This window comes from Leptonychotes weddellii, chromosome 9, assembly GCF_054177405.1.
Source record: "Leptonychotes weddellii isolate Sample4059 chromosome 9, ASM5417740v2, whole genome shotgun sequence".
Lineage (NCBI taxonomy): Eukaryota > Metazoa > Chordata > Mammalia > Carnivora > Phocidae > Leptonychotes > Leptonychotes weddellii.
In genome coordinates, this window is record NC_138377.1 from 9,494,204 (window position 1) to 9,516,883 (window position 22,680).

The window sequence follows — 22,680 nt, forward strand, 5'->3', positions numbered from 1 at the left end:
GTAAGCTCACAAGATTAGCTTATACTGTAAGTTTTTTATCCGGAGGCATGCTGTGCGTCAGTCTTGACAATAGCCACTATTGCCTGGTGAAAATAGAAATTTTCACAATCTGTAAAATCCTTTAGTGGAGAAGGGTATACTTTGGTAGAAATAAATACGCCAGAAAATTTTATTTTACAACTTTAAAAGGGTACTTTTAATGTTATCTATGTGCTTAATAATATATGTTTACTGATTTATAAAAGTATTAGAATGAAATTTTTCATTTAATGATTTTCATTTAAAGCATATTGTTGATGGAAATGTTTAGGAATTAGATAGTGGTGGGGCGCCTGGGTGGCTCAGTCGTTGGGCGTCTGCCTTTGGCTCAGGTCATGATCACGGGATCCTGGGATCGAGCCCCGCATCGGGCTCCCTGCTCAGCGGGAGGCCTGCTTCTCCCTCTCCCACTTCCCCTGCTTGTGTTCCCTCTCTCACTGTGTCTCTGTCAAATAAATAAATAAAATCTTTAAAAAAAAAAAAGGAATTAGATAGTGGTGACATGTGTAGAACATTTTAAATATACTAAAAGACACTGAAATGTACATTTTAAAATGGTTAAAATAGTGAGGTTTATGTTATGTGAATTTTACCTCAATTAAAAAATATGGCTATCCCCCCCATAAAAAGCGTATTTGTTTATTTTTCAATTTTGTGGAAGGTAAAGGCAAAATAGTGCTTTTGATGGCTTCCAACTGGGGATAGTGCAGAAGAGGTGGAAGCATCGTATGCATGCTCCTCCCTTTATAGAATGTTGTATTCCTCTATATAGCAAGCCCAAAGCAAAACATTTATTCAGAACATTTTAATTAGTAAAATTAAATACAGATTTCCCTTTCATGTCATATTTTGATGGCTTTCTTAGATATATTTTACATACCATGAAGCTCACCTATTTAAAGTGTTCAAGTCAATGATAAATTTTTAGTGCATTTACAGTTTTTGTCACATTTCAAAATACATAAAAATGTCAAGCTACACCTGCCTTTCAAAACCTTTAATTTCTCCTACTAATTTATTTCTCTATGGCCGACAAAAAAAGCCTTTTAGCAGTTCTCAGATGTGAATTGTTTTTAATATTAAAGCCACTCCTATTAATTTGGGACTTTCTGAAAGGCCAGTATACCATCTATCCTTATTTGCAGATTCTGTATTTGCAAATTCACCTACGTGCTAAAATTTACTTCTAACCCCCAAAATCAGTACCCACGGCACTTTCATGGTGAAGTGCAGACATGCTCAGAGTGACAAAAAATTTGAGTCCCCTCATGTACATGTTCCCAGCTTCAGGTGGAGCAGGGTGACACTCTGGCTTCTTATATCAGTTCTCATACTGCAAACAAGTGTCCTTTTCAGTCTATTCAAGTGCATGTTTTTCATATTTTATGGGGGTTTTTTGGTGATCTTACTGATCAAACTGGCCTCCCATTGTAACTTTTAGTGCTGTATGATGTTTCCAAGCACAGGAAGGCTGTGATGTCCCTTATAGAGACTTCATTCAGGCATGAGTGACAGTGCTTTTGGCTATGAGTGCAGTGTTCATGAATCAACAATATATAGTAATAAGGTGTCTTTAAACAGAAACACACATAAAACAAGGTTATGTCTTCATCGGCTGATAAAATTGTTGGCACCAGAGGCTCACAGGAACCTAACCCTGTGTTTCCCTTAGAAGCAATGATTCAGTATTTGCTGATTGTTTACACTGACTTTATAGAATAGGGCTACTCCAAACAACAAGAATTAATTGTATATAATGCTACATAATCATTATAGGCCATAGGCTTGTTCATTGATGTAAGGTTGGTAATGATGAAATGTCATATTTATTTTGGGCTGATAATGAGCATCCTTGGTAAGATTTCCCTTAAAATAGTAGTTTTCCAATGGGGTTAGAATGGAAGGCTCTTGCACAGGGATGAGAAGGAACCTAAGCACGCCAGGCTGCACCTTTCAGTCACCTTCATATATAAGATTCTGCCGGGTGCCTAGGTGGCTCAGGTGGTTAAGCCTCTGCCTTCAGCTCAGGTCGTGATCCCAGGGTCCTGGGATCGAGTCCCATATCCAGCTCCCTGCTCAGCGGAGAGCCTGTTTCTCTCTCTCCCTCTGCACCTCCCCCTGCTCATGCTCTGTCTCTCTGTATCTCTCTGTCTCAAATGAATAAAGAAGAAAAAAAAAAAAAAACACTTAAAAAAATAAAAAGATTCTGCCATTACCTGTTACATATTTGGGAGTTTTATGTAAGATATCATTTGAAAACAGGATGCCACTACTTTAAGGGAAAAATTTGCGGGGTGGGGCACCTGGGTGGCTCAGTTGGTTAAGCGTCTGCCTTCGGCTCAGGTCATGATCCCAGGGTCCTGGGATCGAGCCCCACATCGGGCTCCCTGCTCATCGGGAAGCCTGCTTCTCCCTCTCCCACTCCCCTTGCTGTGTTCCTTCTCTCGCTGTGTCTCTGTCTGTCAAGTAAATAAATAAAATCTTAAAAAAATAAAAACAAACTTTTTTTTTTTGAAAAGCGTGCTTTGTATAAGGATGAAGCCAAATCATAGCAAGGCAAGGAAGAAAACCCTTTTCCACATCTTGCAACAATTTTATCTTGAACGATGCCAGAAAAAGCTTAGCTTCTCAAAAAACAATTATTTCTTATCTCTCTATCCATGTGTCTATCACGTGATTTAGGGGAAATACCTGTTGGCAAAAAATACAGCACTTATAATTGGAAATTTAAAGATATTTTTTTTAAGAAAAAAAAATATAGCCCCTAGATTATAGACATGATTAAAGATTCCCAAAATTTTAGTAATTTCTCTTTTCCACTCAGTGTTAAAAGCTTATATGTACTTCAGATCTTCTCCTTTCATTGATCCCTAATGAAGAAAACCTTTACTCTCTGCCCTGGACAGTGGGAATATATGGCATGTGAGAGATTAAAGTGTTCACTTTTATGCAGTAACATTCCCGTATTATGGAAATTTAGGAGACTATCATAAAAATCAAAGTTAAATACAGTGCACATTGAGTTTTGCTGCTTTAGATACCAGGTAATTAATATCTTGTTAAGTTGCTGGTAAACATGGTAGCCTAGTGAGTATACTGATAACCCACAGTGACCAGAAATGCCACTTGCCCTATAATGCCCTTAATTGTAGTAAAGACTGGTCACAGCAGTGAGAAAGCTTAAGAAAAAGCCCTTGGTCAAACTAGATTTTAATAGATTGTCATCTTTTCTCCTTTGAGTTAGTATGTGGAAAAGAATTCTTTATTTTTTAATGCAGAACAATCAAAAGAAGCTATCCTGTTGATATCATGCTTTGTCTTTGTCAAAGAACATCTCTATTAAGTAAACTTAAGACACAAAAATGATTTATAATCCTTTTTAGAGCAGATGCACTTAAGTATAAAGCATGTTACCGAAAATGTACTGGAGAAAAAAAGTTTGAAAATTTGGATTTGGTTGGAGACTTGTCATTTTCTGTCTCATAGAGCCAAACTTACTGAGTGGCACTGCCCATAGTGTGAACAGAAGAGGCGTAAAAAGACGAGACCTAGACATTGAAGAGCTTAGAGAGATCCTTTCTTCTCTCCTACCGTTTGTGCGAATTGAACACATCTTACCTATAAACAGTGAAGTCCTAAGTGATGCGGTAAGTTCCTTTCTTCATTTATCTCTTTCATGAAAAGAAAATGCACCAAAATGTACAGGTTTATCTTTTTTTTTTTTAATCATTGTACTTAATTTCTACTAATAGAGTATGGTGAAACTGTAAAGTCCTTGAGGACAGAGACAGACGTGTGTTTTGTACCATATTGTGTCCCCCGTGTTGGCCACTGGCACAAATGTTTGGTGAATGAGAGTTGAGTGGGTATAGCAGTCTGACTTTTGCAAGAAGATAGGCTAGGGGGAGGTACTTTAGCCATTTATCAGTGTAGATCAAGTAGATCTTACTCACAAAGGAAAGGGTAGAGATTACTTCTGGAGACTTTTACACAGCAATAAATCAGGGAGAAGAGAAGGAGATTGGTTCAATGTGAAAAGGATGACTGAATCTTATGATCGTATTTCAGTTAAAAAGTAATGGAGCTGGTCATATTACTTACATAGTTTTTTTAAAGTGAAATTTTTAACTAACAGAATTGCTTGAATTAATGGATATGAAAAATAAATATTATAAATATTACTTCTTCACATGTTGGTTTATAACTTTAATGCAATGCTTACAGACATCATGATAGTGTTTTCAACTGCTCAGGAACATAAGTCATCTGGAAAAAACTGATAAGAATTTTGTTTCATTGCATACAAGTGTTTTATTTATTTGTTTATTTTCTTTTGAAGTTTTTGTTGAAATTCTAGTTAGTTAACATACAGTGTAATACTCATTTCAGGTGAGGAATTTCATGATTCTTCACTTACATACAACACCCAGTGGTCATCACCACAAGTGCATTTCTTAATCCCCATCACCTATTTCACCCATCCCCCCCCCCACCTCCCTTCTGGTAACCATCCGTTTGTCCTCTGTAGTTAAGATTCTGTTTCTTGGTTTTCCTCCCTCCCCCCTGCCAATGTTCATTTGTTTGTTTGATAAGAATTTTTTTTAAGTTCTCTAAAGAGCACATAATGAAGGAGGGCTAACTCTTCCAGAATTTAAAATATATTTTTAGGGGTGCCTGTCTGGCTCAGTTGGTAAAGCATGCAACTCTTGATCTCAGGGTCATGAGTTCAAGCCCCATGTTGGGCCTAGAGCTTACTTTAAAAAACAAAAACAGAAACCGAAAAAAAAACCCTCTAACTTGAGATGCTAGCAAAACAGAAAAGACAAAATAGCCCAGAAAAAGATCCTCATTAATATTTAACAATTAAACATATAATAATCTATCAGATATCAGTGAATCATTGTGGTGCTAGATTAGCTGGTGTGCTGGGGGAGTTCGTGTAAAGTTAAACCTTCGGGCGCCTGGGTGGCTCAGTCGGTTAAGCGACTGCCTTCGGCTCAGCTCATGATCCTGGAGTCCCGGGATCGAGTCCCGCATCGGGCTCCCTGCTCAGCAGGGAGTCTGCTTCTCCCTCTGACCCTCCTCCCTCTCATGCTCTCTGTCTCTCATTGTCTCTCTTGCAAATAAATAAAATCTTAAAAAGAAAAAAAAATTGATAACCTTTTAAAAAAAAAAAAAAGACTGGCAGGAAATATGTAAGTATTATTACAGTTGGAGTAGATTAGAGTTATGAGTTTTTCTCTGTTTTCTAAATACTATCTAGTGCTGTATAATGCTGTATTTTATTAGTTAAAAACAATTTTAACTGGGCTCCTGGGTGGCTTAGTGGGTTAAGCATCTGCCTTCAGCTCAGGTCATGATCCCAGGGTCCTGGGATCGAGTTCCACATTGGGCTCCCTGCTCAGCTGGGAGTCTGCTTCTCCCTCTACCCCTCCCCCCTGCTCATAATCTCTCTCTCTCTCTCTCTCAAATAAAATCTTAAAAACAATTTTAACTAATGCAGCAAATAGACATTTATTATATTTAACAAGAGTAATATTTGACACAAAACAATGTGTGGTTCTGGTTTTGTTTGTTTTTTTACAGTACTTGGTTTTGTTTAAAACCTGGGGGACACCTGGGTGGCTCAGTCAGTTAAGCATCTGCCTTCGGCTCAGATTATGATCCTGGGGTCCTGGGATTGAGCCTTGTGTTGGGCTCCCTGCTCAATGGGGAGTCTACTCCTTCTGCCCGTACCCTTCCCCCCACTCGTGCTCTCTCTCGCTATCGATCTCTCTCAAATAAATAAATAAAATCTTTTTTAAAAAAACCTGGGACACAGGGGCGTCTAGGTGGCTCAGTCCATTAAGCGTCTGCCTTCAGCTCAAGTCATGATCCCAGCGTCCTAGGATGGAGCCCCGCTTCAGGCTCCCTGCTCAACGGGGAGTCTCTTCTCCCTCTCCCTCTGCCTCCCCCCGCTTGTGCACACGCGCATGAGATCTCTCTCTCTCTAATAAGTCTTTAAAACAAAAACCTGGGACACAAACCAAGGTTTGTGAGCCTTGATTTTGGTTTAGAAAGATAATTTAGAACTTTGGTTTAGTAGACTTAGAAAAATTACATATCTCTCTTCTTAATTCCGTGCTTGCCCAGAAGTCCCCAGTGAAAGTTTGCTAATAATAGCTGTTAAGCATAAAACACTCTTAGTGTGTGCTGAGCACTGTGCTGAGTGCATTACCTGTATTACCATCATTAATCCTCACAGCCACCTTAATGAGCTATAGGTACTTGATTCATTTTCTCCTAGCATAGACGAGGAAACAAGGCCACCACATTTAGTTAGTCATGCAGAGCCCTGTCTCCAGGGCCATCTGGGAGCCCTTATGAAAGGACATGTCCATGCTCACATGGCTATTAAATGGGGACTTAGGGATCTGTGTCCAGTCTGCCTCCCCTAGAGCTCCTGTCCCGAACCACCAGGCAGACTGCCTGCATCCTTGTACTCTAGATATAGGCCCAAGAAGATGTTCTTGCTTTGTCTTGAGGTGGATGGGGTGGGGATGGAATCCGTTTCTAAATGAGTAAGGGAAAAAAAATAGAAATTGGTTTTTATTAAAAGTTCTGAAAGCTAATCCAGCTCATTGTATTTTTAATTACTATAGCTCTTGTTTTAAAAGCATCATTTTAAAATGGTGGCTCAGTTGGTTGAGCAACTGCTTTCCGCTCAGGTCATGATCCCGGAGTCCTGGGATCAAGTCCCACATTGGGCTCCCAGATCAGCGGGGAGCCTCCTTCTCCCTCTGACCCTCTCCCCTCTTATGCTGTTTCTTTCTCTCTCTCTCTCAAATAAATAAATAAATAAAATCTTTAAAAAAATAAATAAATAAAAGCGTCATTCCGGGGGCACCTGGGTGGCTCAGTCATTAAGTGTCTGCCTTTGGCTCAGGTCATGATCCCAGGGTCCTGGGATCGAGCCCCACATCAGGGTCCCTGCTTGGTAGGAAGCCTGCTGCTCCCTCTCCCACTCCCCCTGCTTGTGTCCCCTCTCTCGCTGTGTCTCTCTCTGTCAAATAAATAAATAAAAACTTTAAAAAAATAAAAATAAAAAATAAAAGCATCATTCCTCTGTATAGAGAAAAGTGGTACATTATAGTACCTTTTTATTGCTGAATCCTTTAAATATTCTTAAACATTTGGAGTATTTTGAAATTTCACATATATTCCTAAATTTTCATGATTTAGGGTGTAATTATTTTTTATCTTAGTGGTATTCTAGGTCTACACAAATCTTTATAGTTCATCTAAAAATAATTTTTTTTCAAGATGAAAAGAGGCTTGATTAGTACTCCTCCATCAGATATGCTTCCTACAACAGAAGGTGGAAAATCAAATGCCTGGTTACGGCAAAAAAATGCTGGAATATATGTTCGTCCTCGACTATTCTCTCCCTATGTGGAGGAAGCGAAGGTAATGAAAATCATTTTAAGATATTAGAGTACATTTTATGAACTAGCGCAAAGATACTCATTGTGGTACTGTAAACATTTAGAAATCGCCTAAATATCCAGTAATAGGGAAAATGAAAGTAAACTCTAGTTCAGCTATTCACGGGAATAGTTTTCTGAAATGTTTAATTATCAAGCGTATTTTTATAACTTAGGTCATGTTGAATTGCATTTTACATTTTTCTCATCTTAGTTGTGTTGCAAATTGTTAATTTGGAAAAAAATAAATTTTACTGAAATGATAGTATTTTGTGATCTTCAAGATGGGAAAAATGTTCTGAAAGAAAATTGCACACATTTTGTCTTTCTTAAACTAAAGAAATGACATGGTTTCTTATAATGTGTTTCTGTAATGGCTGACTGTTGGAAATTATGTTTAGTTTGAGAATAAGTGCACAAAGCTAAGATAAAATTTCAGGCTTATTAAGTAAATTGTGTATTATAATATGAAGAATTCCAAGAAAATATGGTAATGTGAAAATGGAATACTGTGATGTTTATTAGCTGTATTTGGCCTTTAGAACTTTGGGATGGCCTTTTGAGGAACTGACTGACACTCTTTGAAAGTCAGAAATCACCCTTAATTAAGCTTTGTGAAACAAATTAACAAGCAAAACATTGTGTTTCGGTATAGAATTAAGTTACCTTAATTTTTTTTTCTCATTTTGATTGTCAGAGCTCCTAGCTTAAGATATGCGAAAGGATTTGTGAGAAGTTAATTTTATTGAGTAGGTCAATAATCTACCTCTTATTGAGTGGTTGGCACTTTAAATAATCTAAAATAGGAAAAAAGTAAAATGGTTGGATCTGGTTTTTCGGAAATAAGTTCATTGCTTAACAGCACGCAAGTAGCAGAGGCCTTTACCAAAGGTTGTGTCTGGTGATAAAAGAAAAGGTCTGTAATAAATGATCCTGCATTCTGCTCTGTCTCAGAATGGGGCAGCGGGAGCTAATCAGATAGTCCTCCTGGGACTTCCCTGTTCCCTGATGGCTGAACCCACACTTAAAGAGATAATTGCCCCCAGGAAATGTGGAAGGGTTTATACATCGTTTTGGCCACTCTGTAGTTTGTTGAGATTCATCTGAAACTAAATTAACAATTGGGTTTATATGTAGGTCTGTTGAATTTAAAATCAGTCTTCAGTATTTTGTATTTTGAGCATTTGTTGTTGGATCTGATATTTAGCTCATGTATAGATTGTTTTTATAGTAACTTTAGGTATAATTTCCTTCTGACTAATTTTATACATTCAAATTTTGAATACTTTAATTAAAAGCAAACAATCAGAAGATAATTATTTCTTTTCCAAGATGATACAGAAAGATTCTTAGGGGTTCTTTCTCCTTTCACTGTTAATTTTAAGCTTCATGCACTGAAAACAATAAATTCCTTTTTTATATGATGAAGGCTATAATCTTTCTCCAAACGTGATTTACAGAGATGAGTTGACAGATTCTCTTAATACTGAATCATTATTTCAGTCAGTGCTGGATGAGATGATGGTGGAGCAAACAGATCTTGTGCGTTTGCGAATGGTTAGAATGTCCAACGTGCCAGACACACTTTACATGGTCAACACCGCCGTGCCACAGTGCTGTCACATGATGAGCCACCAGCAGATCAGCAGTCACCAGTCAAGCCCTCCTTCAGTCGTAGCCAATGAAATTCCAGGTGAGATGGTAGCCTTCTGTCGGGCATTTATATTTAAATGAATAATCTGATCATTTTTGTAGCCTTTTTGTATGTGCTCATTCTCTCCACTTTCCAGTACCCATTATGCATTGTTCTCGTTAAAGAAATAGTACTTAATAAGCTAGGTTTTTTTGTTTCATATTTTATTTTCCAGTGTGTACAGGTTTTCCGGTTAGCCCTGGGTTTCCCAACCTTGGTGGTCTTGACACAATTCCTTGTTGAAGGGGCTGTACTGTGCACCGAAGGGTGTTCAGCAGCATCCTGGGCCTATACCCACTAGATGCCAATAGCATGTGCACACACGCATGTGCACCGCACACACGCACTCCTTTGTGACAACCTTTTGAAAACATTTTTTTATGTTTCTAGACATTGCTAAATGTGCTCTGTGGGGCAAAATCGCTTGCTGTTGAGAACCACTAGTTCAAAGGAATTCAGATTTTTCATCACCATAAAGCATGCTCACATAAGACTCTGAGGAGAGTTATAAACTTGTATCTTCGAGTCTAGACATGTCTCCCAAATGTAATCACTGTTGGTTTCCTAGAGATCCATCCAGCTCCCCAGGATCTGCTCTGTGAATTCTGTTGTAGCGCAGGCTTCTGTCATGACTTTGAGGAAATTTTTTCCTTGACCTTAGTTAGAGATATAACTGTTATGTCCAAAAATTTCTGAGCATCAGTTAATGTTGATTTTAACCAAAGGACGCTAGTGTCAGGTTTTGAGGTAAAATCCACAGTGATCTGGGGGTCAGAAATTTTATAGAAATTTACCAATTTACCAATTACCACCACAGGATTCAAAAACATTAGCAGACTGTAGCATTATTAGAAATGGCACTGTTCGTTTTCTGCTTATAAATGTCTGTTTCAATAAAGGACAGATAAAAGAATAAAGGAACTATTAATTGAACACATACATTTTATTCTGGGACTGATGTCTGATCAGTTGTTGGCCTTATCACATTTAGCCACTATGGGCAAAATATTGACAATCATTTATTTAAAAAGTATACAACAGGGGGCGCCTGGGTGGCTCAGTCGTTGAGCGTCTGCCTTCGGCTCAGGTCATGATCCCAAGGTCCTGGGATCGAACCCCACATCCGGCTCCCTGCTCCGCAGGAAGCCTGCTTCTCCCTCTCCCACTCCCCCTGCTTGTGTTCCCTCTCTCGCTGTGTCTCTCTCTGTCAAATAAATAAATAAAATCTTTTAAAAATAAATAAATAAAAAATAAAAAGTATACAACAGTAGGAAAAGAAATACTACTATAGCTGATTTGTGCAGATATTGAAGCTATGGTCATTAGCCTGGTTTTATCAGCTTGAGTTAATACAATTGACTAGCAGCATAATTTAATCTTAAAACTGAACCTAAAAAGCCCAGAGATGTTCACAATTAAGTATGTTCAGAAAAATAAGACTTGTCTTTGTTGTCTTATTTGTTGTCCTATTCTGGTGTTATCTGATTCTTCCCTCTTCCTTGCTCACCTCACCCTAAGGAAGGCCCTATAGCTTTATTGGAGAAGATGCCAATAAGGCTCATATCCTGGCTCTGCCACTTTATTTGTGTGACTTTTGACAAGATAACTACTTCCCTGAGCATTAATTTCCTTGTCTGCGAAATGGTTATAATATCTCCTTTTTAGGGTTGTTACGAAGATCTGAGGAAGTACCATGAGTAAGATGCTTAGGAGTTCGCCTGGCACAAAGTAAACATTCAGTAAATGATAGCTCCCCTTTCCCCAGAAATAATAGCCATGGCCAGTCTAGTCAGTTTGTCTCTTAGATATTTATAGACGGTGTCCCCAATTCCCCAGCCCCCTGCTACAGCCTTAGTCCAGGTTCCTAACTGGTGTTCCTGCCTCTAACCTAACTCCCATTCTGGCCTTTACACCAGGGCTCAGCAGACATTTTCCAGAAGGGCCATTTGGTAGATATTTTAGGCTTTGTTGGCTCTGCAGTCCCCATCGCAGCTACTTAACTCTGCCATCAGAAGCACCAGAAACACTACCTAAACAAGCTGGTGTAACTGTGTGTCAGTAAAACTATATTTACAAACCAGGTGGCAGGCTTGATTCAGCCTCCAGGCTGTAGTTTGCCATCCCCTGCTTTACCCTGCTCTCAGAGTACGCTTACTGCCTCACCGCTCTCCTCTGATCCTGTCATTCCCCTGTACAAGCGACTCCCTGTAGTTCTTACCGTGACATGCAGGGTCATTCATGATCTGCTCCTACCCATCTTTCTCGCCTTCTCTCTTCCTACTCTTCCTGTTTGTACCTCTGAACCCTAAGCTACTAGTGATGCCCACTGCTCGTGCCATGCTGTCACCTGCCCATCTGACACATGCCTGGTCCTTCTGCTCGAGACACGTGCCTTCACTCTACTTTCTTAACTGCCTGGTTTTCTCTCCTTTTTCCAGACTCAGATTCCCCTCCTCTAGGCAGCATATAAATTACTATGTTTCCAGGAAATTAAAATGCTATCAGCAAATGTATAAGAAGATTCTAATGCAGAACACATGCTTTCTTTCTTGTGCTCAGTGGGTGGTCTTGCATGCAGCTCCGATCTTTTGTGAACCAACCCTTTCTTTTTTCAGTTCCTCGTCTCCTCATTATGAAAGACATGGTCAGACGTCTGCAGGAACTCCGGCACACTGAGCAGGTGCAGAGAGCCTACGCACTCAACTGTGGGGAAGGCGCCACAGTCAGCTACGAAATTCAAATTCGAGTGTTAAGAGAGTTTGGTCTCGCGGACGCTGCTGCAGAGCTCTTGCAGGTGAGAGCTCTTGCATTCGACTAGGTGCAATAGGGAGGCTTGATCATTGTGCAGAAGTTATTTCAGACCTCTCAAGGAGCCCTCACGGCGTGCGTCTGTTTCTTAGCGCATTCCCTTTCGCTGCCTCGAGGGACTGTGATAGCCTGGAAGTCCTGTCCTGTCCAAGGCACCCATCCCCCCGCCCCGCCCTCTGTAGAGACCGTATGTAGGGTGGATGGAGCGCACAGGCTCTGGAGGGAGAGCTGAATTTATATCTTGGCTCTGCTGCTTATCAGTTAGTTAGTTTGAGCCAACCACATAACCACTCCGTCAGTTTCCGTAGCAGTAGAGTGGATGTTGTGAAGAGGTGCCATGTGTAAGCAGCTGTGTCTCTTGTGCCTAATAGGCCCGCTAAAAGTTCATGGTGTGCATCCCCATCGAAGGTGAAAGAGGAAGTAGAAAATTCTGACCCTCCACTGCTCTCTGTCCCTCTTTGGGTCTCTAGATTTCAGGTTGTGGCCTACTGCCAGACTTAACAGATCTGCCAGATGCCCCTTTTCTTCCTCTCCCCTCCTCCAGATAATAAGAAATTTTTTGCAGGAAGTTACAAATCCTATAAGCTTGAGAATCAAGGAATGAGTGCTTTTTTGTTTTTTCTTTAACGAGCAGGGAAAAAAACTCATTTCTTACCAAGTACCAGAGCAGTATCATCGGTTTTGCGATGAAGGAAAACGTGTAAAGTGGTCTGTTCACAGTCGCGAAATCAGAGCCTAAAATAAAATTTTATTTTGTCTGGTCAAGTGATTGGATTTTTTTTGCCCCTGACTCCAGACTTGTTTAGCCTGAGTCTTCAAAGGGAATGTGGTTGTGTTTACAGGGCAGCAGGCCATTCTTGATTTTCATTTTTTGCCGTGGTTTCCATCCCTGAAATAGAGTCTTGTTATCTATTCATTTCTTTTCCTTTTGCCATTCTAAATTGTATCTTAATTTGATATCTTAAGATGTATAAAAGTTTTATAAATTAAATATTCTTATATAATGTTTATCAAAATACTAATCAAACTGAGTCATACGTAACAGGTAAAGATTAACATTTTATAGTTATTTCAGACAGAGTAGAGATGTTGTCAGAAAATTCTAGGAGGATCCTCACTTGTATGCCTTTTCTTCCTTTGGTACTTAATTTTATTTTCTCAGCAAAGACACGTTTGAGTTAGGTTTTATTTCCTGCTTTTGCATTATCACGTGATCTTGCAAGAGATAACTGATCTGATTGCTGGAATATTTAGTTAAGCAGCTCTCCTTGATAGCCATATCTTAGGCTGCAGAGCCTCCACTGTATCCTTTTGTGCTGTTATTAAGGTAATTTTTTCTTGGGCTTCTGGCCTCGAGGAATATGTTGTGCCTTATACTCTTGCTGAATGTGGTTTTCTCAGGATCTCACTTAATGCTCTCAACCTGTAAATTTCTGTCTAGGAAATTTGCTAATAAATGTCCTTTTTGTTTGTTTGTTTAAATCTTTCTTAGAATCCTCACAAGTTCTTTCCGGATGAACGTTTTGGGGATGAAAGTCCACTCTTGACAATGAGACAGTCCGGGAGATGTCGTGTTAACAGTACCCCCACTGCAGAAACCATGTTTACAGATCTGGACTCTTTTGTGGCCTTCCATCCACCCTTGCCCCCCCCACCACCTCCATACCACCCCCCAGCTACCCCAATCCATAACCAGCTCAAAGCAGGCTGGAAACAAAGACCTCCCAGCCAGCACCCTTCACGTTCGTTCTCCTATCCCTGTAATCATTCGCTGTTTCACTCCAGAACGGCCCCTAAAGCCGGCCCCGCTCCAGTCTACTTGCCAGGTGTTAGAGCTGCAGCACCTGATTGCACCAACACCACAGGACCGGGGAGACAGACTGTGGCCGCCGCCGCCGCCCCCCCTTCGGCAGCAGTAGCATGTGAGAAACCAGTGGTAAGTTAGCACTTCGCTGATTTACCTGAAATAAAATGTTCCTGGAATATTAGAAGCAATTTCCCTGACCCCAGGAGCCCTGCTGGGACTCAGCAATGCCCAGGGGTGTTATCGACAAGCTGAGGGCTTAGACTGCAGGGCTGTGGAAAAGAGAGAGAAGGATAATGGAGCAGAGTGGGAGCGTGGGGGAGAGACGGCGTGTGCGTCGGGGCTAGTTGGTACCTTCCTTGTCTTCGTGTTCATTGCGGGTACTCGGAGGGGGTCACGTTACTGGGCGGTGCCAGTGGATGTTACCAGTTTAGTGATGTTCCATTCAAGCACATGTCTAGAAGCTGCCCTCATTTCTATAGAATCTACTCTTCCACCAAATGCTTTGATGGGCCGGGAAGGGGAAGTTATTTATAGCTGTGTATACTGTCGGGAGCCATGTGGTGAAAGACTCCCAGCTCAGAAAATGGACAGATAATCAGTCTTTCGGCCTGGCAGCCTGTTCCATCAGAGCACACATTTGCCTGGGGGTCACAGTAGCTAGCGTCAGGACCTAGTAAACTAAGCAATAATTCCTGGTCGATTTGCATTGTATTAGAGGTTGAATTTCTGTTTATATAATACCTTTGGGGAAAAAAAAAAAACAGTAGTGATTTTTGAACCTTCCTGCTCAGTCACACGTTGTCCGTCAGTGGTTTTCAATAGAAAAACAAAAGATACATATATTAGTTCAGGGAATCTTTATTAAAATATGACTTTCTGGACATTGGACTAGTGTACACCTTGGGTCAAATTACGATCCTTCCGGGGCGCCTGGGTGGCTCAGTTGGTTAAACGACTGCCTTCGGCTCAGGTCATGATCCTGGAGTCCCGGGATCGAGTCCCGCATCGGGCTCCCTGCTCGGCGGGGAGTCTGCTTCTCCCTCTGACCCTCCTCCCTCTCATGCTCTCTGTATCTCATTCTCTCTGTCTCAAATAAATAAATAAAATCTTTAAAAAAAAAAAAAAAAAAAATTACGATCCTTCCTTACCTTATACCCTTCTACCTACTCTCTCTGCTGTCCCCCCAAGCCCCTAAAAAAGAAGAAACAATAGGGATTGGTAGTGTTTGATAGGCCAAATTTCCATCCTTTTGGCCTTGCCCTCAGTTCCACAATTTCAAAAGTTCTACTACTTTTTATTTTAAATAAAATTCCCTTTAAAGGTAATTTATTTGTATGTTCATTGCAGTCTTTTTTTTTTTTTTAAGATTTTATTTTTAAGTAATCTCTGCACCCACCGCGGGGCTTCAACTCACAGCCCTGAGATCAAGAGTTATACATTCCACCGATTAAGCCAGCCAGGTGCCCCACTGTAGTCTTGATTATAATAAAGAGAAATTGGAAACAACCTTAATGTCAGCAGTGGGAGAATGGCTAAATAAGCCATGATTCATCAATACAGTGCAATATTATGCTGTCATTTAAATAGTAACCTCAAAATTTAGTGACAGACTTATATATGTACTACATTTTGTGAAAATTAATATATGAGCAGAGAAAAAAAAAAACAACCTCAAAATGTTAACAGTGGTTATCACAGTAGGGAAGATTAGTGGGGTTTTTTTGTTTTGTTTTTGTGTGGCCTTTATGATTTTCTATGTTGTAATCTTTTTTTTAGATTTTTAAAATGTATTTATTTTAGAGAGCACGCGAGCAAGCACGGGGGCGGGAGGGGAAGAGGCAGAGGGAGAGAGACAAGCAGGCTCCACGCTGAGCCCGACATGATGCTCGATCCCACGACCCTGAGATCATGACCTGAGCCAAAATAAAAGTCAGACACTTAACTGACTGAGACACCCAGGCGCCCTTATTGTGTTATCATTCTTAAAAATAAGCATGTATCACTTTTATAATGAGGAAGCAAAACCAGTGAACATCATTGGTACAAAGAGGGAGTCGTGGGCCTTTTTCTTTTAACCCTCCCTTTTCTTCTCTCTGTTGGCAGTGTACACAACCTGTGCTAAATGATCTAATGCCAGACATCGCCATGGGTGTTTCCACACTGTCACTTAAGGACAGGAGGCTTCCAGAACTGGCTGTAGACACAGAGCTAAGCCAGTCCGTTTCTGAAGTAGGACCAGGGCCTCCCCAGCATCTGTCATGTATTCCACAGAGGCATACGCACACATCTCGAAAGAAACACACACTAGAGCAAAAAGCAGATGCTCGAGAAAATCAGCAGGAATATCCGGATTTCTATGACTTCTCAAATGCTGCTTGCAGACCTTCTACGCCTGCTCCTGGCCGACGCACCCCTTCCCCTTCGCAAGGTGGATATTTTGGTCCTGATTTATATAGCCACAATAAGGCATCACCAAGTGGCTTAAAGTCAGCCTACCTACCTAGCCAGACCTCTCCGAAAAAGCAGGAAGAAGCTAGGAGAGAATATCCACTTTCCCCTGACGGGCATCTTCACAGACAAAAGAATGAGCCAATCCACCTTGATGTTGTTGAGCAGCCACCCCAGCGGTCAGACTTTCCTTTGGCAGCCCCAGAAAATGTTGGCAGTGGTCCAGCCCACGTCAGGGGACGAACAGCAGTAGAAACTGACTTGACTTTTGGGCTGACTCCCAACAGACCCCCACATCCTGCATGCAGCTCTGAAGTTCCGGAAGAGCGATCCAATAGGAGACTGGTGGACAGCGAGTCCCTGGGCCACGGAGCTCAGCGAAATACCGATTTAGAAAGGGAAGATTCAATAAGCAGGGGAAGGAGGTCACCAAGCAAGCCAGACTTCCTCTACAAAAAGTCTGCCCTCTGAGAGCAACCTCCAAGTCGTCTGTGCCTGAGATGTGAAACATCCCATTTTATGATGTAACCCGACAACTTAGAGACCAGTTTATCGATGCCAGCTAACTCAGTTTCACGTTATTTTATTCTAGTTTTTGTATATACATGTTTATGAGACGTGGCATGCTACGAGGGTTCTTTTGAATGCTGCATCTGTCTGTTTTGTGTTTGAACAGTTGTGTGGGGAAGCATTTTTAAGAGCAAGCAAGCTGGCACTTTTTTTTTCCTCTTTACAAATGATGGAATTTTTTTGCACTTGTACATTTATTTTATCTGTATTGATTTTTTATCAGTATGTCAGACTTTATTGCCACATTTAAAGGAACCGTATTTTCATACTTTTTTGCATTTTACCTTTCATCTACCAGTTTCCACGTGCATTGGACTGCACACTAAGATGTATTTTCTTATGAAATAGTTCTGTGCTTATTTTTTAATTATAGAAATTCCAAAGAACAGCACATCAAAATGCTCCTCTCTCTTTGGTAATTGTTTTAGTTCAGAAATCTTCCTGCTCGATCTCCATTAAGTCTAATATCATTCTTCCTTAACAAGTCTTGGGAGCTGGTCTTCATTTCTCCAGCGGGAGTCCAGTCAGGATCCTGACGTTTTCTGGTTCGGTAAAGAACCGAAAGGAGCAAAGCCTTTTGTGCCCAGGCTGAAGCTGTAGCGTTGTTCACCGTGTGGGCGCCGTCAGAATCCCCGCTGATGCTGGTCGTGCGCATTAGCCTAGCGCTAGATGAGGTTCTGAAGACCTTGGATTTCTTGGAATCCTAAGGCAGCGGAAATAGCGAAGTAACTTAAGGGTTGCCCAACGGGATTTCTGGTTCTGAGCGCCGACTCTCCAGCTGAGACGGGAAATGACTGCTGCTGCCTTCAGTTTTCTTGCTCTCTGTGGGAAAAAAAACAAAAGGGCTTCAGTCTTACGGATGTCATTTGGTGTTTGTAAGCCTGTGTTTTCTTTTAAATGTTTTTCAAAGTTTGTCTGAATTTTGGTGTCCTAAAAAAGTTGTTGAAGGATGCATAATGCTTTGTCACCAAAAAAGAAACCTTTTTTTTTTTTTTTTCCCAGTGAAACACTACGTGTCCTACTTGAACTCCACTGGGGACGCTGGTTTGGGATTTTACTGAACCACTGAGCACATGGGATCTTTTAAGATCCTCTCCCTTTGAAGGGCAATGTGTGAGCTAAGGACTGTTTTTTTTCTTACTCTCCAATGTAAATATATTAGTATTTGAGTTTTTAAATCACTTCAACATTATTTGAGCATTCACTTTGTATTTTTACGAACACATACACGTACACAGCCGTAGCACTTAGAAGAAAGGGACTTGCCGAACATTCCCTCATGGGAAGGATGTCTGGGAGCCTCTTTTCTACGTATGTATATATATATAAAACTATGGATCACTCACACTCACTCTAAAACTATGCAGGGCTAGGGAGCCTTTACAAGCTACCATATAAATGAATTACATGCACTTTTAAGTAAATAGGTTTCTATTGGGCGTCAACAACTCTGATTTCTCCCGAAGCTGTAGTTTCTCTTAACAGTCTTTCCTACTTTACCCTGTGGATATACACTCAGGAATAATCTGACATTTTAAAAAATCCTAACAGTAGGTAGTCTCAAAGACGGGGAGCATGTCAGTCTATCTGCGTTCACCGGCACAGCGCTGCCCCGCGTTCTGCCTGCCTCGTTAGCTACTACTCGCGTGGTCGTCGATGCTGGTGGTGGTGCGTGCTCAGCCTCGCGCCTCCCGGAGCGCACGCTCGTCCCCTGGGAGGTTGGCTAGCATCGCCTTGGAGGCTCCTTGTTTTAAAGATAGAAAAACATAGGACTCTATGCTCATTTTTAGGAGGTTTGACTCTATAATAGATGATGGTGTCTTTTGAAGCCTATTTCAGTCTGTCTCTCTTCAGAAACAAAATTGTTAATTCCGTCATATTCCTTAATGTGTATTTATATACATGTATCGACATGAATTATTTTGATACAGTTTTAAAGTTCTATTCTGAATTCAGACTGTACTGTGCTGGTACTGCAAAGAAGAGTGCGTAGAGCTAATTTGGGTGGGGAAGAGCTTTCTCATCTCTGACCTGTATTTTTTAAAATGTTAGACAAGAGCTGTTTGATGTCACACCATTCATTTTCCTGAAAACTTATTAAATATTCTTTCATATCCCCCAAACATAAAAACAAGTGGCCACTGTTCCTACTTTAATTTATGAAGTTTGCTTTTAATAATTTAGTAGCTGATCTGACTAAACTGTGTATAGAGAGGGACTTGCTTTAATCAGTGGGACTGTGGACTGGTGGGACTTGCAGAAGGTAAGCAGGTGCAGCTTGTGTATGCTAGGGCAGGCGTCTGTGGACTTCTGATGTATCTTGTGAAGGATGGTGGCTAAGGTAGGTTGAATAGCTGTGTGCCTCTGGCTCTTGAGCCCACCTCTCCAATCTTCTGCAACGCTTACTTGGCATTAAAATTGGCATTAAAATTCTGTTAATGCTGTACTAAAATAAATGTGAAGTCTGAGTTAAGATTGCTCTTAGGAAAAAAAAGTATGTATAATATAAACTTTAGGCCACAGGACCTGGCATTTCACTTGGTTTAGAAATTTCATGAGAACCAAATCTCAAAATACCAGATCTCCTCTCGAGGCCACGGACAATCAGGCCGTCAGACAATCGCCACCTTCAGTGCCCGCCATATTGTGGTTTAGAGAACTACCATTTAGCTCCTCGAGCGGGAAGAGAAGATCCATGTTTCTTCAAGATGCTGTTGGTCCTCTCCTTATATTTTTGTTTTAGTTTTGTGATTTTGATGGATAAGTTAAGTTCAAAGTCACCTGTGACTCAAGAAGAAATAGCAGCATGAAAGGCAAAAATTATCAGTGGAAAGCAGCTGTTTCAGTTTTCCATGCACCACAGCCTTCCTCCCTGCCCCGTTAGGTCCTTATAGGCACACGCCCCTAGACCTAAGCTCTCCTGGCGTTTCCAGAACCAGTTGGATTTTAAGGATTTTTAACAGGTTCTTTATATTTGAGTCTTTTTGTAGAGCTGTCTGTGAAACTTTACCTAATTCTTGGTTTTGCGTCCTCAACAACTCTTATTACTACAATTGCCACCTATTGTTGGGTTTTCTCTTGACTGGTTGTTGACGTTCTGGTAGCGGGCAGCCCTTGTGCACGTGAACGTGGGTGATGCTGCAGAGCGTGACCGGGGCGGTGCGGGCCGCGCGCCAGTCTCTGCCGGGGAAGCGGGAACACTTCTCAGTAACTACTCAGCAAAATAGTTATTTTCATAATGTGTAATCCACCTTTCAGGGGGAAACGTGTTTCATGAAACACTTGTAAGACACTTCTTTTGCAATTCTGAGGCATTCGTGTTTTTACCTTAGGAATGAACTCAAAGGGAAATGTTTATTTGACTTTTTTTTTTTTTTAATTATTATTTGGTTGACTTTCAACTTTCAGTTGAAAGTTACTATTAAAGCAGCAGTGATGGGTGCTGTTCCCGGTTCTGCAATGGTTTACTTTGTCTACTAAGTGGTTTACTTTCAAACCTCCTCACACATAACCTTACTAAAAACGAGTTACCGTCACACACTAAAAAGTATTTTTACTGTTTTCCATTAACACTGTTGTATGAACAATGTTTTATGAAATGTTAAGTTGTCTTTTTGTCCTGTAGATTGCAATAGCTGTTATATAATTGTTTAATCAGCAAGTCTTTGGATTTCTTTTTTTCCTCTAGAAAACCCTCAGACCGTGTGTCAATCTTCCACATTCTGAATATTATAATAGAAAGATTACTTGCAAGTGTGTGTCTTGAAAATAACCTCTCGTGTTTGTGTGTTTACGTGGGTTCTAAGAGACAAGATAAGCTCTGGAAGCTTCATGGTGTACCTACGCGCGACTGTGTATCTGGGTTCCATGGGCAGGTGGTATGGAATCCTGCTCTTAGATGGGGTGGCTGAAAGATAACGCTCCCTGAACCCCCTTGCTGTTCGTGTACCCCATCTGTCGGTCAGAGAGGCGGCACCCTCTGCAACACTGCAGTCCGTGTGGTTGTGCTGTTACCGGTGTAAAGTCAAGTGCCTTCAATGCTAAAGGCTCAGAAATTTTTCTTAAACTGATTCCATGTCCTATGCAAGTGTTTTCTACAACCTGCATAACCAGTACTTTGTAAAACTTGTTTACGCTTCAATTGTACATAGTGTTTTTTAAAGAAATATATAGTATTTTTATTTAGGTACCTCCAAACTTGAATTCGTCTGTGTGAAGCATTGTAAAATGATACATTTCTCTTTTGAGTATCATTACGGTTGTACAAAGGTTTCCACTGGTTCTATTTTTCTACTGTTACTGATAAGCATGTAGCACTGACTTTATCCTACATATAGTTGGCGTTTCAAATAAATGGCTTATATAGAACCTGCTGAGTTGGATACAGTCTGTTTGAGCCCTAGAGCACGCAGTCCTCAATTACAGAAGCGATTGTACTCCGCTAAGGGTAGATTTGGGAGGCTTTCTAGGTGAACTTCCTCTCTGTTTCCAGGATTTCAGTTAACCAGGGGCTCTTTAAAATTATTATGGTTTTCTTGAAAATACCACATTTTCATCTAAATCAAGTTCATTCTCTTCTATTATTTTACTGGGACACTTCTGAGAGATTTCGGTTTACAAATTTTAGCTGAGAGTTACTTGCACAGGGGTCTCCAAAAGAAGTTCAGCGTCCCGCCCATGTGGACCCACACCTGGAGGGTGCCAGGTGCTGTGGTCGGGCCATGAGAAACCCAGATGCTCCCCAAGACTCACAGGTCTCCATGTGTCTGAGCTCTTCCTCTTTCCAACTCGGGCTCATTGATATTTTTCAATTTGAAAGGGTAAGGGAGTCATGATCTAGTCTAGGTTTCTGAAAAAACATGCAAAATAGAAAGTTTTCTAATTTCCATCTTTTCAATTGCTGTAAAATCAGTATCTTTTTTTTTTGTTTTAATCATTTCACTAATAAGTTCCATTCTAGCCTTTCCCCCTTCATGTCTCACTAAGGCGATTCTCTATATTTTGTAATCATCTTAGGTTTAACTGTGTGGACTCTCGAGATAAAAGCTAAGGGGTTTTTTTGGAGGTGAGCTTCTTAAAAACCTAAAAAAGAAAAATTGAGTAAGTCAAGGTTCATTCCTGTACTTGCAGATGGCCCCTGGAATGGTGGGTGCCGGCCAGCTCCTCAGCCATGTCAGGCTTTACCTTTCCTCGGTGCACTGAGGAATATTTCTTGGGTCCGCTCTTCCCAGCAGACAGAGCCAACAGGATACCTATTCTCAGAAACTCTGGACTCGCCAGAAATGGCTTTTGTCCTAGAAACAAAGCAGTACAGAGCAGTAGGAGGTTATCATGGGTGAGGGGAAGACCGGCTTGACATGGCCCAGGAATGAATGAGGGAAGAAATATATGCCGGATTCAATGTCAGGCACTTTATTTTTTTTCCTTTAATCAATTAATTAGATAGCATTTCCTTTAATCCTCTGTGAATTACATACTATTATTAGTGCCATTTTGTCACAGATGAGAAAACCAAAGCACAGAGATACCAAGTAACTTGTCCAAGGTCGCACACCCAATACGTCGGTAGAGCCTAGGCTTAAACCCAGATGGGGTGGCTCCAGAGCTGGAGTTCTCAACCATGGAAACATACTGCACCCCAGAGAGGACGGTGACCCAGGCAGGGGGAGCATAATGTGCAGGGGGTGGAGGCAGGCACAAGCGTGGCATTTATTTGTTCCGCAAACATGTATTCATGCAATGAGTAACTTCTAACTGCTCAGTCCTGAGGTGACAGTAATGAACGAGACACAGCCCTGCCCCATAACGGTTGTAGGGTGTGGAGGAATAAAAGACACTGGATTATTACAGAG

General features: G+C 40.9%; 1 protein-coding gene and 1 long non-coding RNA gene across 5 annotated transcripts in view; both read left to right on the plus strand.

Moving 5' to 3' along the window:
- The window catches only part of BTBD7 (BTB domain containing 7), an 80,880-nt gene extending 59,684 nt beyond the window's left edge, over nucleotides 1–21,196 (plus strand). For all 4 annotated transcript variants that reach the window (XM_081830021.1, XM_081830019.1, XM_081830020.1 and 1 more), the window contains 6 exons: nucleotides 3,526–3,686; nucleotides 7,342–7,485; nucleotides 9,006–9,195; nucleotides 11,811–11,989; nucleotides 13,496–13,939; nucleotides 15,914–21,196. In XM_081830021.1, coding sequence (XP_081686147.1) covers nucleotides 3,526–3,686; nucleotides 7,342–7,485; nucleotides 9,006–9,195; nucleotides 11,811–11,989; nucleotides 13,496–13,939; nucleotides 15,914–16,729 — 1,934 coding nt within the window. In that variant the 3' untranslated portion in view covers nucleotides 16,730–21,196. The remainder of the gene's footprint in view (nucleotides 1–3,525; nucleotides 3,687–7,341; nucleotides 7,486–9,005; nucleotides 9,196–11,810; nucleotides 11,990–13,495; nucleotides 13,940–15,913) is intronic.
- LOC145723368 (uncharacterized) lies at nucleotides 7–2,241 on the plus strand. Its single transcript, XR_014148310.1, has 2 exons — nucleotides 7–336; nucleotides 550–2,241. It is a non-coding gene; the product is annotated as an uncharacterized LOC145723368 (long non-coding RNA).
- Nucleotides 21,197–22,680: the final 1,484 nt, after the last annotated feature.